This window comes from Zootermopsis nevadensis, unplaced genomic scaffold (genome assembly GCF_977971745.1).
Source record: "Zootermopsis nevadensis isolate Lab colony 2312 unplaced genomic scaffold, Znev_1.0 Znev_ptg000018l, whole genome shotgun sequence".
Lineage (NCBI taxonomy): Eukaryota > Metazoa > Arthropoda > Insecta > Blattodea > Termopsidae > Zootermopsis > Zootermopsis nevadensis.
Window position 1 is genome coordinate 5,839,468 of NW_028259150.1, and position 18,732 is coordinate 5,858,199.

The window sequence follows — 18,732 nt, forward strand, 5'->3', positions numbered from 1 at the left end:
GTTTTCCTTAATCCCTCCAATAAAATGCCAGACTAATACTTCAAAATAGGCTGTGCTTTGTAAATGCAATCTACATTTATACATACTTGCTAAACAGGCATTATCATGTGGGAACAAAATGTAGACCATAAAGAGGGGCTTGTGAATGAAGATTAATGGCAGCTAAAATGTGTTTCATAAGATGGACAGCAGAGATATAGAACAACAGATCACCTGTACCAGAACTTATACATCACTATGGGAGAAATTAGAAAGAATTTGTTGAAGCAGGAGTACTAACAACTATACTGTGATATTTCATAATTTTCTTCTGGGGGGGGGGGGGGGGGGGGGGTGTTTAGACAAGTTTTATTTTCATGTGTTTATTTCTGTAGGTCAACAGGTGAAGCAGGTTTGGGTCGCATTCAGCTGACACTTCGCTACAGTGTTCAACGCCAGAGGCTTGTTGTGGTAGTGCACAAAGTTGCGTACGTAAACTTTATCATGTTAGCCAGTATGATGTGATAGTAGTATTACCATTTGTGGGACTGGGTGACAATATCTTTCCTGGTATGAGCAGAGATTTTGATTGAAGTTTAAACATTTCTAATGTAGGTGTGACATATGGTGTATAATTATTTTCATGGACTTATCCATTGATGAGGTGTAGGTTTCTGTTTTCTGACTGTCGCCGGATGATGGAGGTAGAATCAAGAAGATTGCTGTCATCTGGGATTTTGCACTGCATAGTTTGGTAGAATGCAGCTTATATGATTCAGCATCCCAGAAGACAGCCATCTTCATATTCATTGTCATGGGAACCTTCAATCCCATAAAGTAGAACCAACCTCTCAAATGTAGTGGTTTGGAAAAAATATTTGGGTGATGGCTAAGTCCATCAGAATAATTATACACAGATCTTTTTCTTCACAATGACATCTGCACTATCATTGAGGTTGGTCCAGCCTGCGGTTGTTATTGGGCTCATTCCCAGGGGTAAAGTTTCCAGAGCATGAAACTCATCAATCACCCCCATATGGTGCTAATTAATGTTAAGAATGTGTGGAGCTTTACCTTTGTGCTTTATCATGGTGTTGCACTTAGGCATAGGAACACTTTTATATGTTAACCTTCTGTCAGTAGTCAATTTTCCATGTAGATACATTCCTAAAAGGACATACGAATGAAGAGCTAGTTTTCTGTAGTGGCTAAAATGAGACAAAGTGTGCCCTTGATTTTCTGATCTACACAAGTGATGCTGCTTGTAGCTGTGCATACTGAGTGTTCACAGTTTCTGCCATCTCTAACACTGTCCACACCACACTGTAGACCACCATGTTGCCTGTTAAAGACCATATAACCTCATTTACAATTAGAGCTAAAATTATTTAAATTAAGTAGTGACACGTACCTTTCAATCACCTTAATCTTCATAAAATGGGAATAGGGGATTAAGTCCACTATACTGTGGGACTGGCCACCAAATTCCAACTTGATGCTTAAAGTAGTAATGGTATTAATAAAAAAAATGGAAATATCTTTGTTTTTTTTTCTGTTTGAAAGTAGGTTATTTGAAAGAAAATACATTTTCATTTTTTTCCAAATGCCTGAAGGACAAGAGGTAATGATACTATGGGACTTGAAAATATTTCTCCCATCCTAACACTGAACATAAGCACCTTTATTGTGAACTTCTGATACGATTAGAAGAATCCACAACACTGAACCATGATGACACTACAGTGAAGAATAATGTGCTGATGACAGACTTACAATATATTCAAATAACAAAAGAAGCAAACAAGTAGGACCTGATGTTTTATTTTTATGAGAATGTCACTGTGTATGTGCACAATCTCACTTCTGGTTCTCATCAGCACTGTCACCGTACAAGCTCACATCTATTCTTTCTTCTTATTGACAATAGTGTTGATGTTCGTAAATAACCTCACTGCAGGAAAGCTTAATAGAAAATTTTATAGAGTAAGTAGACAAAATCCTTGTACCATAGCTGCTATAGACTGGCTCAAAATAAAGGGTTATTTTATTGTTGTGGTATTACAACACAGCAGCATCTGGATGCACACCACTGTTATTGTGCATCACATGACCATAAATGATCAGCAAAAATGCATAAATGAAGAAATGACTATAGATGTAAATATAATTTCGAGTCACTGAATAATTTTAGAAACAGCTGCTTGCCTGTGTTATACTGTACTAACAATTGATGTTTATAAACTTTCTGATAACGATTTTTAAAAATGTGTTCCAAAATTTTCAGTAACCTGCCTTTGAGGGACCCGACAAATATACCAGATCCCTATGTGAAGCTATATCTTTTGCCTGAAAGGGCAAAGGACTCTAAACGCAAGACAGAGGTAAGTCCTCAGTGTGGATATTTATTTATTTGGTCATTTTATTACAAACTAGTTGTTGCTAATGTCTTTGTATTTTATGGTGTATGGTGTGATGCTCATGACTGATGAATCAGGTGGGGTGTGAGATCATTAGCATGTCCAGAGCTTCATATTTGAGTATGTGCTATATTTTACTATACAGACTTCCTAAATCAGTTATGCTCATGATGTGAATGTTTGCTCCTCAATCAACATTCCGTTTTTAAATGTTATCCAAAAGCACTTTTGATTGTGCCATTCTGGATATTTAAGAAGGGGGGAAAATATGGTCAATATAATTTTTGTAGCATTTATATATTTCCAAACAATAATGATAATCTGCTGTGACAATTATTTGTGTATTTTTGAATTGTTACAATTCCTTTCATTGTATATAGCCAATTTCTGAGCAAACATTGTTATTAAAAACTAGTAGAAGCTAGTGGAAGAGAACTAGAAATTAACTTTTTCTCAAATTGATTAATACAAATTATGAAAGTTTACTATGTTATTTTTATGGTTTCTTTAATTATACATGGCATAAAGTACATATATGTATTTTCAGACAATGAAAGACAACTGTAATCCAGTATATGATGAAACATTTGAGTATATCCTGTCTCAAGGGGAGCTGAACTCTCGGCAATTGGAAGTGTCTGTTGTTACTCGTAAAGGATGGTTCTCATCGCAGAGTCCTGTCATGGGTCAGGTGTGTGATATAACTAGTTGATTTTCTGCTTACAAGCAGAGTTGGGAGGTGAATTTTGATAGAATTATAGTCTTAAGCAAACCCATACATTTTACATGAAATTTTGTTTTTGTCTTGGTGATTTTGTGAAACAATAAGGTAGTCTGAAAAATTTACAGTGATGGAAATTTATTCTAACATAAGTCATGCACAAAGATAGATCACAATTATTTTTTTTAGTTATTTTATTGTTATATTATCATTATCATCATCATAATCATCATTTGTGCTGAGATATAAACATAAAAATTACTAATGTTGTTACATGCAACCATAGCAAATTGTTTGTGTACTTTTTGTTAACTCCTAAGCTTCAGTCAATCAAGAGATGGGCTTTGAATTGGACTGTGTGATTTACATTCTCAGAAGGGTTAGGATTTTTCTCTTTGTCACCATGTCCATTTTGGTCTCCTGTCCAATAGATTCTGGAGAAAAATTAGCCAGAGTAGCTGACCATTGAACTACATCTAATGCCCAGAATGCATGGAATTTAGTGTTCATGGTGTAGTGTTTGGGCACATGTATTAATTGTATATGACATATGTTTTCTGTGTAGGTGGTTGTGAACCTGGGAGAACAGGACCTGTCAAAGGCTATCACATCCTGGTTTGACTTACAGCCTGAGAGTCCCAAGGATGTATAAACTTCACTGACTCAATTTACTCGTCTTGTGCTTGCACATTGTGTAGACTATGTTCTTCCTTGCATTTTATTTTCCTGCCATTTGTGCAGGGATCTCTCTTGTTTGTATTTGATGCATTTTGATGTCTTTATAAGTCAATTGATGGCTAGAAGTGCAAGCCCAATTACAGAAGGAAATAAAATATTCAGCTATTTGCATGAGTGCTTTCCATAGGTGCAGCTTAAAAAAAGTTAAAGGCAGCAAGACATGGATATAATTAATTTATATTATTTTGTTGGCAGCACAGTTTGTGATTGAATTAGGTTAATCAAAAAATAATATGATTTCAGTCCTGCAGACTACTGCATTGTACTTCCGAAATATGTTTACTAGTATTCTAAATTGTTAATCAGAGGCTCATATGTTTTGCATACTAAACTTACATTTCTATCAGAGTTAAAGTATTTGTAATGTTAAAATAATTTGGATATGTATATTGTGTATCATAGGAAAAAAGTTCTGTTTGAAATAATTATAGTACCATGTTAAATGATTCTGTAAAAGTTTTGCATTTTTTGTGCTGTGGGAAAGTTTTTATATTTTTAGAAAATTAGGTGTGAACGTTACTACCTAGAATTTCAGTGATTTAGTGGTTACCTCCAAAGAAGTCCTTACTTCAGAAGAAAAATAGCTGCATATTGTTGTGAAAGATTGTATATTTAATTGGTGATAGTAATAGCATTTCTATGGAGAATATTTTTATGTGTATAAAAATAATTGGAAGAGTGCAAATGTTTTATATTATTTCTTTTCCTGTTTTTCTTTCTTTCATTGTATATCTGTACTAGTTGCAGAAAGACCTATGTAATTGTCTGACATAAGAGAATTAAGAAAACCATTTCCGAAATTTGACCGAGTTAAAGGAGTAGCCAGGGCTTTCTTCTACTCCATGATTTACTCTGTGATTTTGTAAACCATGTTTGCTATTTTTTTAATTGTACTATGACAGCAAATTGCATTTAACACATGTCCCTTTATGCTGAAAGTTTAAAGATTTGTTATAAATAAGATTTTGGTATGAAGTGATGTTTATTATGGGATACATTGAAACAAAAGTCCTTGCTTGTTGTTGTAACATAAATTATTTGTTGTTATGAACAGTTTAAAGGTGACTGAGGCCATTAAATGTAAATGAATCAGCGTATACATGTTAATATAATTGGCACTCTTTCAAGATTTCAGTTGTATACAATGTCAGTGGTTTTTGAAATTTACAGAATTCATGAGTGTTCCTGAAGTTCTGCCACTAAATTGTATTTTGAAGTTGTGTCACTTTGTAACTCAGCTAATGCAAGATTTTGTAGTGATATTGGACCTGCTCTGACCAGATTTTCTATTGAACCATGTAACCTTGCTTTCAAGCATGAGATTGAAAATTTGCACTTTGTATGTTTAATTTATAACATTATCATTTGTATTGAAATATTTTAAAAAATGATCTGTGCTGTTATTAAATGGATTCTCATATACACAACAAAACAAGTAATTAATTTATCTTTTTAATTTGTATTATTAACACAAATATTTTATGCTCTTTTAAATCTGTTTTTCAATATACCTGCCATATTGAAGAATACTGATCAGTAGAGGTTACCAATGAAAACATGGTCACAGTGGAAGTATGAACTTTTGTACATGGTGAAATTATGTTTCTGAATTCAATTAGAAGCTGCACATCCTAACTGATTTATATTTCATGCTTTTCATGCAGATAATCTTTTGTAGAAGGTACATGATAAACATCTGTAAGAATAGTGACTGATTTTATGCATTGCTTTTCACACATTAATGTAATACTTTTATTAATATTTAATGTGTAATTACTGGTGGGTATAATAATTAACAGTTCTGCAAAATACGGTTATTGTATAACATTTTAGAATGACATGAATAAATTCTGAATGTTGCATGAAGGACCAAAGGTGGCTGAAGTATTTTGCAAAGCATATAATTAATTTGTCATGCCCTAAATATTTTTAGTTCAATGAAAATAATGTAAGTATTAAACACCTGTAACTTTCTGACTGACATTTATCAACCAAGTTCCATTGAGTTTAAACACACAAAAACAGCAAAACGTCCTTCAATGGAGAGCCATGACACTAATTAACAGCAAGATATAATGTTATTTTATAATGAGTTTAGCATTCTAGGTTAATTATAGGATGCTTGAAAATGCATGGTATTTTATGATTTATCTTGCGTATAGTGTTTGTATAATTATAGAAGCTAGTTACTTACATGGTTATAACATTTTGTAAGAATGGTGTACTGTCATCTTTAGAGCATTTTCTTTTGACATTATCTTTTGTCTGTGTTTTAAAATCTACAATTCTAAGAATTATGACATTTTGAAAACTGGCTGTCTTAGTCTTTGGGTTTCACACAGAAGAAAGGGATGAAGGCCTACTATCCTAAACAATGTAATTTTTAGAATTTAGAACTTTAAAATTTAGGCAGTGGGTAAGTTATTTGTGCGTTTTCTGTGAGACAGTTTCAGTATCATTGCTTTGGTAACGGTGTATATTTGTGTTACAGATCATGGAGGTTATTCTGAATTTGCACAGTAGGAAGTTGATGTTTTGGGCCTTCCCCACAATGAGCATACAGTTATGAAAAAAGTTTTGGGGTATATTGATATAGATATTACATATCTGAAGATTTATTAAAGGAAAAGCTTTTGATCATACTCTTAATATCTTAATGGAGCAATTGTAGACTTATAAGGATTAACTGATAGCACTGAGCCTGGCCAGTAATCTGATAGTGACAAATTGTAGCTTACCAGGGAGATGTACTGTAGATGTGCGCAATATAATGGGCAAGTTGCTGGCAGTAGTAAAGTCTTATGTAAAGGTTCTGTCTGCTTCTTGCCTGTTTCACACGTAACTTCAGAATTAAAATAGGATTGGTATCATCATGTGTTTTCTTGTAATTCACTACTTTAGAAATATACAGTAGCAAGACAATAATACAGCTGCTGATTTAGGGGGAAGTGAAATATTCATCATCATAAATTAAAGTATACCTCAATTCTGATTGAAAATCTACTGCTTTCTGAGCATTAAAGAGATAACCCTGAAATTATAAAATCAAAGAAATTTAGAATGACTGGCAGCAAACTGATATGAACATGCATAATTCTCATATGAAATAGGTTTCATGAATTTAAAAAGTGTAAAAGAAATTCACTGTTTTCTGAACTGTCAGTTATGTGATGCTGAAGTATAAGTTTCTTTCCTTAAATGTTTCTATATTTATGGCTTTAGGGTGGCATGTTTGTAACAGTCTTGCTTTTTTTTTTACTGAACGTTTTTAACATACATTATTTGTAATTAATATTTATAAATCACCTTAATTTGTTACTAACATAGATATTAAAATATATGCATTTATAATTTATGAGATTTCAGGTTCTCATGGTGGCAAGTATGATGATGGTCTTCTGGGATGTTGCACGATCTAGTCTGGTAGAAATTTACTGATGCTTCAGAGGTGCTTACTGCCTCCATTAGCACTGTAATTATGGAGGCAGTAAGCACCTCCAAAACACGGTAAATTTCTGCGAGATTGGTTTGTGCAACATCTCAGATGACAGACATTTGTAATTCTTATTATTGAAAAGAATCTAATTTACAAGCATATATGTATTTACAAAATCATTTTCTGAATGTTCTAGACATTTTATGGTATTGGCAAGTAATTTTTAGTAGTATTTGTGACAAAAAAATAATTTCTGTAGTTTATTAAAATTTTCATTTCTGAGTGTAGGAAATGTTTCTGTTCATGATTTGGCTTTCAGTATCTTGCTTGGAAGGCCAATACCTCTTCTTCCTATTCATGTATAATGTAAGGCTTGTTTTGATAGTCTTGTAACATTCTTTGCAGATATTTTAACTACCAAGTTCTTCATTCTTTCACTTATTTTATCTTCCTTCTCTTATATTCACACGTGTTTCAGCTTCATATATATTCCAAAGTTTGACATTTGTAGTGACTCATGGATAGATGCCCAGAATTGTAGATTGTATTTATATATGATGTAGTGTAGCAGAATTATAATTTTGTCAAACTAAAGTAGGTCTAATTAAAATTATTCTCCAAGATCAAAGTAGAGATTAACCATATTTTTGCTACTGTTAATCCTTTCATATTTGTAGACAGAAGAGTTCTGTGGTCTAGATAACACTGTAAGTGACAGTCAGGTGCATTTAGCATACACAAAGCGAACTAGCATTATTGGGATTTGTCTTTGCTGACACTAATGTACAAAATTGTAGTGTAGAAAACTTTTGCTTAAAGTGTATTTACAGCAGGGGTGTTTTAATGGTACCTTATTTGTCTGTTTTGTATTTTCATGACTTAATCCATTGAGGGATGATATTTAAAGAGCTTGAAAGCTATTATTCACACTATTTTTGGGAGGGTAACAGAGGAAGAGAGAGCAGCAAATTGAGAACTTGGTGTAATCAGTCCCAAACAGATGTCAGAAGCTTGCACTCCTGAGCTAAGCAAAGATTTGCTGTACATGCACACTATGGAAAATGTGTGAGTACATCCATACAAATAGTACCCTGATATTGAACGTATCGGTATGTTTTTCACATCAGAGGGTTAAGGTCTAAATAAACATGAATACCCAATTACTAAATGAATTGGTATTCTTATCTGTTGTGGTAAACCAGCTATAATTAACCATGGCTTAATGGCATGACTTTTATAAATTATTGAATATTGAACACAAATTCAGTGAAGTATTTAAAGGATCTACTGTACTTTTGTATCTTTACTTTTCATTGTGACTTTTGTTTGATTGTAAATGGTTTACAGTGATAATTTAACATGGTTATTGATAAATAAGGGTGACAAAAAGAGTTGTTTTACTTTTACATATAATGTTAATTGTACCATTGGCTGACTTTAGAAACCTTGTGTGTGTGGATCACTAAATTTTCCTGGAGACACTAAAACATTTTGTAATGCTGTAAGATTTCTAAAATGTTTGCTTGGGGTGCCATTATTGATAGAGTTGTGTGGTATTTAAATGTAGATAGAGGACTTTTATTAGAGAACTGTTTTGTTTTGTAGGGAAACATGTAAATATTATTGAATGCTTAAAGTCTGACATGCAAGGTTTTTAAAGTAAGCCGGCAATATATGCTTTTCATATAATTCAAGACATGTTCATTTTTTATCTTTGTCAAATGTTCTGTTTGCAGTGGAATCAGGGCTTCATTATATATATTCAGAATCTGCATTTAATTACGTAATTTAATCAGAGCCGAAACACTGGAAGTTATTAGTAATTTTGTGTTTGTAATTACTGGAAGTGTGGATGAGGTTTTTTTTTATTTTCTTTTAAGTCTTTTTTCCTGTCTTCTCTATTTTTTTGTTAATGTGTGCAGTGCAGCGTGTTAAGTTTGTTTCATAACTTTCGTTATCTGGATCCATTTTGCAAGTGTGATTAACAATAAAAATGCACTCTTATGCTCTGTGAAGAACCTACACTAATTGTCTTTCATTGGGACTATAATCAGACATTGTTTGACTTCGTCTCATTTTGAACCCACTGTAACTTTTTATTGATTTCAGTATTTACGTCATTCTGGACTCCTTTGATTGGGCTTCAGGTTGCAGTGGTTACATGTAAACACTTGCATATGCAAATTGTTTAATTCATTTAACTGTTTGAGGAGACCATGGACCAAATACGGACCGGAGAGCCGTAGAAGAAGTTTTACTATATACATGGATTCAAGTATAAAAAATGTTTTTTATCATGGGCAGGGCTTATAGTATGCATAGGGGGAATGGGAAATACTGCATTTTGGTAAGAAAACATTCAAGGAAAAGATCACTTGGGAGGATAATGCTGATGTATTTATGATAAATGGTAAGTAAAGGTGTTTGAAGCCATCATCAGTGGCAATACATTATATATTTTGTTCAACATATGAGATAAAAGAGTAGATTAAATTGTAAAAACCTTTTATCATTTTGAAATGACTGACTTGTGCAAATGTTAGAACTCGAAGTAGATGTTTGAGTTAAAAATATATGTACATTTAAGCTCCATGCACTTGTTTACAGTCACCTCAAATCTTTGTAAATTATTGTTGCAAATTCGCATTAACTGTAGCTATTGTGTTCATTTCTCATCTTTTATGGCAATTTAAGGTTAAGAAACTTTGTGAATTACATATTACACCTATATGCAGGTGTTGTTGTTATTTGTTGAGAAAGTTTCTTATCTCTTCTTTTTTTTTTCAGATTGTTGATTTTCAAAATGTCCATCTGTGCACGTGGACTGTGTAGAATCTTTTTGTGGGGTGGTCTTGTGTTCACTATACGAGTATTTCACAACAATGGAAATGTGTGCAAGATAAGTGTAGTCCTACGTGCTTGGTACTAGTGCGTGTAACACTATTAAGGGCCGCGATTCATACCATGGAGTCCCGTGTTCATGCTCATGCTAGTCCACGTGAGATTTCTGTTGGATGAAGTGGCACTGGGACAAACCTTTCCCAGTGCTTCCATTTCTCTTTGCCAGTATCATTCCTCCATATCTGGGGGATGGACAAAGGGCCCGTTAGGCAGAGTTCCAACAATTTCCTACCGTTATGACGTCACGTTTATGTGACAGTCGTACTTCCTCTTTACTTATATACATTATGTGCCCTTGGAGTGTGTACATGTTCCCCTCCCCCTCAGTCCCTTCACCATCCCAGGAGCAACACCGCGTCAGTTTACCTCTCCCTAAGTGTTTCTTGTGTCGTCTGTTTGCGTGCTTGTCGCCGCGTTTTGGTGCCGTGGGTTCCTTGCAGAGGGTGAGCAGACATAAAGAGGACATGAAACTGTTGAAAGGCTAAATGCAACGCCATTTAGCAAATCCTGTCAGCAAAACCTCCTCTTGTATCTTTCAATCCCCTGGGTGCTTAGGCACAGGAAACGAGTGGCTTGTGTTTTTAAGGAAGGAATGACACTAAACGAAATGTCTTTCGTGTAGATATAATGCAGAAACGAGTTTTTCTTCTTAATTCCGTCTTGTAAGCAATGCTTGCTTACATAAAATTCAGAATGTTTGGTACCTTCCTATATGCTGTAGGGGCTGACGTTCTTTGATCATCTTCTGAAACACCAAAGTAGACCCACTGCGTACTAACGTTTACATGCAGGAAGCCAAGTAAGAAATGCCTAAGTATTTAAACTTTTTAAAATAATTTATGTTCTTAGGAGATTACTCGCCTTCAGCTCAGTATCTACGAGACCCGCCGGTTTTCGTCGGTCCTCATGAACGGCATTTCAGACTTAAAAAGTAACACTTTTCTGGAATTCTGTCCGGACGAGGCGTAATCATTCGTCATAATCGATCAAGAATTAGATTTAAACATGTTCCGGGCCCAAAATTCCCATCCTTTGTCTCCCAATTCATATTTCTCTAGGATGGTGTTCCCACATCGGTCTTTGAAAACGGTCCTGCTTCGTTCGTTCTTATGGCAGGAAAGCTGTGGCCGAAAGCCTGCTTAAAAACTATCCCTCGAGACAAACTTAAGTCTGGAAGTGGAGTGGAACCAAACCTCCACGCATTCTTAAACTCTGCACGATATACAGATGAATGCTGCCTTCTAGTATATTCCCCTTGGATAGGAGGCGGACTAGATGGAAGAGCGAGTCTATCTCTGTCGGAATCGAACCCCAGGTTTTTATTCATATCTGGCCAGTTTAAATAAAAAAAATTTACTTGTTAGGTGATTTGAATTCTGCCTATGTAATTTTCTATCTAATATTATCCAAAATATATTAAGAACATTTATTTTGATTTTTCTTTAAAGTGGTTCTTCTACGCTTGTGGGTTAATCGACTAATGGAAATACTTTTTTGTTGTTTCTTTTACAATAATTGTGTATCCCCTCATTTAATTTTCTCTATTCTTTGCTGCTGCTTCTTTCTTTAGTTTGATTCGTCTTCACAGCAGAAAGTTATCAAACAACCTCATTCTAAGTTCTCTGTCTCAGATAATAGTTAAAGAATAATTTCCGAATTGATAACTTGGGCAAAGTCCTGGCGTGAAAATCATATGATTTCGTTGTCGGTCGCTGCTATAGTTCGAAGAGAAACATTTTTGTGAGTGTCATAATTTTCGTTTCTACACTAATGCATCTGTCTACAAATGTGGGTGGCCTTTACACTTAACGGTATCTCATTTCTTTCAAAAAGACTATACTGAAAGACATCTGCAGAAACCATCTTGCATATATACAGAGAGAGATCGTGAAGGCAAAGGACAGGGAATGTGTGACATGTGAGATGTTTTCCCATCAGCAGAAGTCAAACAGGCGGCCTTCAGGAGGAGTGCGGGGGGGGGGGGGTGGCGTAGATCCTTTCGCAGACTCCGCCGTCGTTTAGTCGTCTGTAGTAAGTGGGGCAGCTGTACCGACGCGACCGGGTGGGTAACCGTAGTCCATCTGCTTCATTCATTCATTTCTGTGAAGAAAAGTATGAATGAGCTTTTACGAACAGGTCTCATTTTATTTCAGTCTGTGACTCCATAAACTGTCTTGTTTAGGTCGTTAGCTTTTAATACGTTTATTCGTGTACATGTAAATAACTTTAAACGTAAATAATCCACGTTACCGCAGTTTATTTTGACTGTAGACTGTGTTCTGTACGATTTAATTTCGATTGTTTAAAGAGTGCTGTTGGAAGTGAACTGTCACAGCAAATATCGACTTTCTATATGCTGAAATCAAAATTTTTTATCCAGAAATAATTTGCACATGAAACAAAGCATGTCTCTCATTAAGAGTAATGATTTCTTTATTAAGAATTTATCAGATTATTGTGTTTTTAACGAACTGATACGTGCGATATTCGGGCGATAAATTAATAAAGAATGAAGCAGACGAGGCATGAAGCATGGGGTAACGGAGAAATGCTTAAAGACAGCTATCTTCTGGGATGCTGCGTTGCGTAGTCTGGTAGAAGTTTACCGACGTTTTAGAGATGCTGACAGTCGTCATCATTAGTGCAATCTCTTTGGTGATGGAGACAGCAAGCACTTCTGAAACGTTACTATTCAATTGGTGCCCACTCCAGATTCGGCTTAATAAACGTCTTAACCAACACCCTGAGACTACTAATCAGAGTTTAGGATATTATATCCGAATTAGTTATTAATGATATTACTATGGTCTTTTTGGCATTTATAAAGTGTGCTCAGCCAATCTGTATAAATGACAACTGTTCAATAACTTCTGAAATATGGAATTGATTCACGAAGATTTTCGGCCCTGGGTCAGTTGGAAATACCTCCATTAGTCTTCGACTAAATTAATTGCTCGTCTCTGCATTAAAATTAATTCATGAAAAAAGAATTAATTTGCCAGCAAAAAAGAAAATTTCTAGAAAGTTTTGAAAAATTCTTTACGATTTTAAACTTGCATTCATGTCCTTTTACAAAGTGCCTCCTAGAATACGTGGGTTTTTACTGCGCTGTGTATAAGGTAGCCCATAAAGCACACTACTTAAGAATCTCCCTTCCCATTCCCTTGAGACACCAGTCTATGAAACTGGCGAGTGCTCCGTAATAAATCAGAGAACCGGTCCTCCCCCTCCCCCGGCGCACACACACAACAAGGAATCGTCTTGGAGAAAGCCTCCGTTTCGTCCGCTCTTATTAGATCGATCTTGTGATGGTCTTATCGACTATGAAAATTTATTTTTATTATGGATTAGCCAAATAACGAAATCATTCTTAATGATATATCAGGTTCTCACGGCGGCGAGTGTGAAGTTGACTGTTGTCTGGGTTTTTGCGCGCCGTGTAATTTGGTATAAGTTTACGGACGTTACAGAGGTGCTTGCTTCCTCCATCATCAGGCCGATGACCTGATGATGGATGCTTGATGAATAATTTTTTTTTGCCTTTATTGAAAATGTGCAGGAGCCGGGATAGCTCAGTCAGTATAGTGACTAGCTACGGGCTGGACGACCGGGGTTCGATCCCCAATGGGGGCAGAGGATTTTTCCTCTAGCCTCTGCGTCCAGACCGGCTCTGGGGCCCACCCAGTCTCCTTTACAATGGGTACCGGGGTCCTTTCCCGGGGGTAAAGCCGGCCGGGGCGTGATGCTGATCACTCACCCCCATCTAGTGCCGAGGTCAAGAATGAGTAGGAGCTATACCTGCACTCCCCCCAAGCGCCTACATGGTGTATAGTGGGACAGCTTTACTGTACTTTATTGAAAATGTGCAGTTATGTTCTGTTTGAAGAAACTGCCAGTCAGTGTTTGGAGAGACTGAGGAAAACCACGAAAAACTTTAGTCACGATAGCCATTAAATCTGCAGAGTTTAAAACTGGGCCCCCCTGAAATTCAAGTTCACTGCGTCACCATTACACCAGGGTGCTCGGTGTCCGGTCATCGAACGCGTTAAACCTGTTACGGAATGAGATTCGAAGAGGGTCACGAAGTTCGAAGGACTGGTTTGGAACGACTGTTCCTGCATTAGTTTCGAGAGACTGTGAATCCCAGTCTGAAATTCAGACTAAGAATAGGTTAGTCGGTATCGCTGCCGAGACATAACTTCCTACCTTTGCCGGGAATCGAACTACGGTAGTTGAACCCGTATGCAGTATTCTGATTATTTCAGTTATAACGATTCACACTACATGAAAGTATCGCCAAACGAACAGCGGAACGTGACGTGCTAAGCAATTCAGAAATACTGCGGAACCAGGTCTGGGTCCCAGTTAAGTTCTTGTGTGGGGGCTACAGCAGTGACGCGTCTTAGAACATCATCCGTCTTGCGATCAGCATCTGTCTGTCTGCTTCGTCAGCGTAAGAACGTGACTTTTAGTTCCTGAGGGATGAAATTGAAACAGCCTACACCTCATCCACCCTGTTAGGACCCCAACTTGTAGAATACAATGTTTGGAAACTAGAGGCACGATCTGAAATGGCAAGATTACCTTTTTGTTAGTTCCATAAAATGACAAACGAGACTTGAGGTATATGATTCCGTACAGAATAATATACGAATCTCTGAGCTGGGATTATCAGCAAAATGACGCGATCGATTCTCTGTAAGAGCGAAGATTTTCCCCTTTTCCATTAGATCTATATTCAGGCCGGCTTTGGGGAAAACCTAGTCTCTAATCGAAATATACTAGATATTCTTTCTTTGGGTGAAAATCGGTCGGAGCATGATGCTCACGTCTTACCTCAGGTGAGTCCTGAAGTATTTCCAGCTTTACCGCCTTTATTACTATCAGATTTAGAAGAAGAGAATCATTTACTTTTTATTTAATTATATAAGTACAACAGAAGATAAAAATACCCACTCGTGCATTTAAATATTTTTGTTAATTTTACGATGTCTGTCTGGCCTACTCTAGAAATAACTTAATTTAATAATTCAATTCATTTATTTAAGTGTCTGCCAACAGCAAGAAGCCAATAACAGGCAAACACTGATAATACATACACATAAATAAGAAGTGATCGGGATGTAGGCTAATATTATTTTCGGTAACGCTCTAGCATTAGAATCCATACGTTAATATATTTATTACAAAAAAACTAGCGACCAATTAATCCTCAACCGAATCGCTCCGCGCAACACGACTGAAACCAATTTTAGTTTTTTCCTCACGTATTTGTCATTAACTTTCTCTGGGTATTTCCCATCTAAAACTCAATGCACATATTTATTGTTTCTCGAAACTGCACTATCTAACCCTTTCCCGTTATGTAAGTCAGGTAGCGAACTTAGAACTTAATTTTAGAGCAAGAGACAACCAGTCCTTAGAGGGATGGTTTAATGTGGAAATAAAGATAATTACATATTCAGGAACATTATGATATCGACTATTGGATGTATAAATGAATATGAAATGGATGGATCGACCCATATAATTCTTGCTTATCTCCTGCATAAGAAAAAACAGTTATAAACTGGATTATAGTTCAAGATGACGTCCAGTGACAGATCTGTTTTCACTGTAGTGAACCATTGGGTTCCGTAATGACAGAAATGTTCTTAATCAGCTGAATAGCAATCAGAGTAAAGAACGCCTATATTCGCGCGTCTTGGTAATAGGTTGTCCCCCTGTTCAGAAGACCGAATCTGCAATACCGATCGCCTGGGGTGGAAGTCTGTTGCCAAGAAGCTGTAGCGAAGGGGATTACAGAAAGAGAGGTCACTGGGATTAAGGCGGGTCATGTGCTGACCACACACATGGATAGAGGGACTCCATCTTGCATTTCCGTTTAGGAAGCATACTAATGGACCGTCCAAAGTTATTGCTTTCCGCCTTGAAGACAAAGTCAACAGATCTTAATTAGAAAAAGGCAGGTTGCGGTAAGTCTGCTGTCCCAGTCATTTAGCTTGACTTTTGGTGATCGCAGAATCAGGGTACATAAAAGTGATCGCAATGAGACGCGCAGGTGACTCAGTAAACTCACGTAAGCTCGTGTAACTAACTCAGTCTGCAGAACATAATTTGGTATGGATAAGTTTAATCATTCATTATTAATCCCTTACAGAGCAACGTTAATTTAAATAAACCTTTTTGCAACGTGTAAATGGTATTCAGAAAAGCCACAAATAACTTCAGAGATGGCAGAAGAAGTTTGTTTCAATGACCTTCGCAGACGCCAAATATATTTACATCATCAAGACCAATGATCCTTGGCGAGATTTCTCGTACGTAGCATGGAATGGATATCAAGTTAATATAAAATTATATTTATTAAACTGGCCTCCTTCAGTTATTTTCCTGTGCCAATTAGAGAAACAGTGTTAAAGAATAAGTTTCTTGTGGATTAACAAAGTCTTTCAGTAGCCACACCGTTTTAAATGGCACTGCGACGCTGATGTTTGAAAATATACAATGTGTTTTACTCATTTTTCCTATAATAAATGGGAAAATGTGTACTCCAACTTGGAGGATCAATATTTTTATTACATCGTTACATAAACCAGACTTCATTAGCTTTGATAATAATTATTTATTGCAGATAGAATGTATTGCTGTAGACACAATAAAGTTACAAAGCTGATAGTCTCTTGATCCATCGATTACTTAATTTATCAAGAAAACCCTGTTAAACAGGATTTGTGGTTCTCACGGTAGTGAGAACAAAAATGGTTGTCTCTGGGCTGTAGCACCGTGTAGTCTGGTAGAAGTGAGTGACTCATCGCCCTGATGATGGAGGCAGAAAGGACCTCTGAAATGAAGATTTCCGTCTTCTGGGTTGTTGCGCTGTGTAGTATGGTCGATGTTTACCAACGTTTCAGAGGTCATACTGTCTCCGTCAATTCATCGCCCTGATGACGGAGGCAGTATGACCTCTGAAACGTTGGTTAATATCGACCAGACTACACAGCGCAACAACCCAGAAGACGGAAATCTTCATACTCATCGCCCTGATGATGGAGGCAGTATGACCTCTGAAACGTTGGTTAACATCGACCAGACTACACAGCGCAACAACCCAGAAGACGGAAATCTTCATACTCACCGCTGTGAGAACCTCAAGTCTGACCTCTGAAATGTTGGCAAAATTCTACCAGACTACACGTCACTACAAGTCAGAAGACAACCATATAAGATTCTGTTACTTAATTTAGTTAGTTGATTCTTTAGTTACATTTGTTGCCTGCTTTAACATTACGTGCGTTCAATGAAACTCAGAAAATAACATTTTCTAATCTCTCTGCTTTCAGGGTCAGATATTTAACTTTATTCCTATGATGAAAGGTCAAATGACGCCTCATTTATGGTTCTACAGTCTAATAATTCGAAGAGAGTAGACAGATTTAAGACGTGTGACACGATTGCTTGAAATGGTCTGAGAGATGCTGTTGATTCACGGTCCAGCAGAGAGATTTATATGCCAGGCGGTCTTTGGGGTCCGTAGGAGAAATGCACACCTTGTCATTCCTCCGGACACTGCATCACTGTTAGATGGCGTTCAGCAATTATTCTAACATTTCAATAAACATGTAGACCTATCAATATCTGTGTCAGTTTACGAATTTATACTATAATTTTAAATCGGTCTACGAGAGTTCAGAATATGTACGTTGTGTGTGTTTGTCTTTGGGTGGGGGGCTATTAATGGTGTTTTTTAAGCTATAATGCCGTTGATAATAGGAACTACGCGAACCGTCTCCCTCTTCTACAGTACTGGAATTGCAGTATCGAATGTCTTTCGAGGCACGGTGTGTTCCATGTTTCTCTGTGTTGTGTTGTCCTGTTTATGAGCGGGTCTGGCGATTCTTTACAATGATATCACACCAATGACTCTGTAGAGTTACTTAAGACATCCTATCTAACTAACTAACTAACTACCCGAAGGTTCATCACCGAATTCATCAATGCCCTTCACCTGGGCCAACAAAATCCAGTCTCCTTCAACTCCTATCTCTCATAGATCCCATCTGAGATTATCCTCCCATCTACGTCTAGGTCTCCCCAGCGGTCTCTTCCCCTCAGGCTTCCCAACCAATACCCGGTGCAGACCTCTTGTCCCATCCATGCGCGCCACATGACCCACCCATCTCATTTTTCTTGACTTAATCACCCTGACAATATTGGGGGAGGAGTACAAATTTTTAAGTTCGTCATTATGCAGTTTTCTCCAGGCCCCATCGTCTTCTCTCCTAGGCCCAAATATCCTCCTCAATACCCTGTTCTCAACCACCTGCAAGCTGTGTTCCTCCCTCTGAGTGAGAGACCATGTTTCGCACCCATACAAAACAACAGGCAAGATTATTGTTTTGTACACTTTAATTTTCAGGTTCCTAGAAATCAGACGGGAAGACAAAATATTTTGAGCAAGCAAGCATTTCCAATTCTATTCTTTTAACTGCTGAAATGATCCTATTATGTATGAAAAATATTGTCCCTAAGTGGTGATT

At 36.7% G+C, this 18,732-nt stretch overlaps 1 protein-coding gene across 3 annotated transcripts in view; it reads left to right on the plus strand.

Moving 5' to 3' along the window:
• The window catches only part of Esyt2 (extended synaptotagmin-like protein 2), a 41,188-nt gene extending 31,873 nt beyond the window's left edge, over nt 1-9,315 (plus strand). For all 3 annotated transcript variants that reach the window (XM_022079406.2, XM_022079408.2, XM_022079407.2), the window contains exons 17-20: nt 375-467; nt 2,264-2,360; nt 2,944-3,087; nt 3,683-9,315. In XM_022079406.2, coding sequence (XP_021935098.1) covers nt 375-467; nt 2,264-2,360; nt 2,944-3,087; nt 3,683-3,769 — 421 coding nt within the window. In that variant the 3' untranslated portion in view covers nt 3,770-9,315. The remainder of the gene's footprint in view (nt 1-374; nt 468-2,263; nt 2,361-2,943; nt 3,088-3,682) is intronic.
• Nucleotides 9,316-18,732: the final 9,417 nt, after the last annotated feature.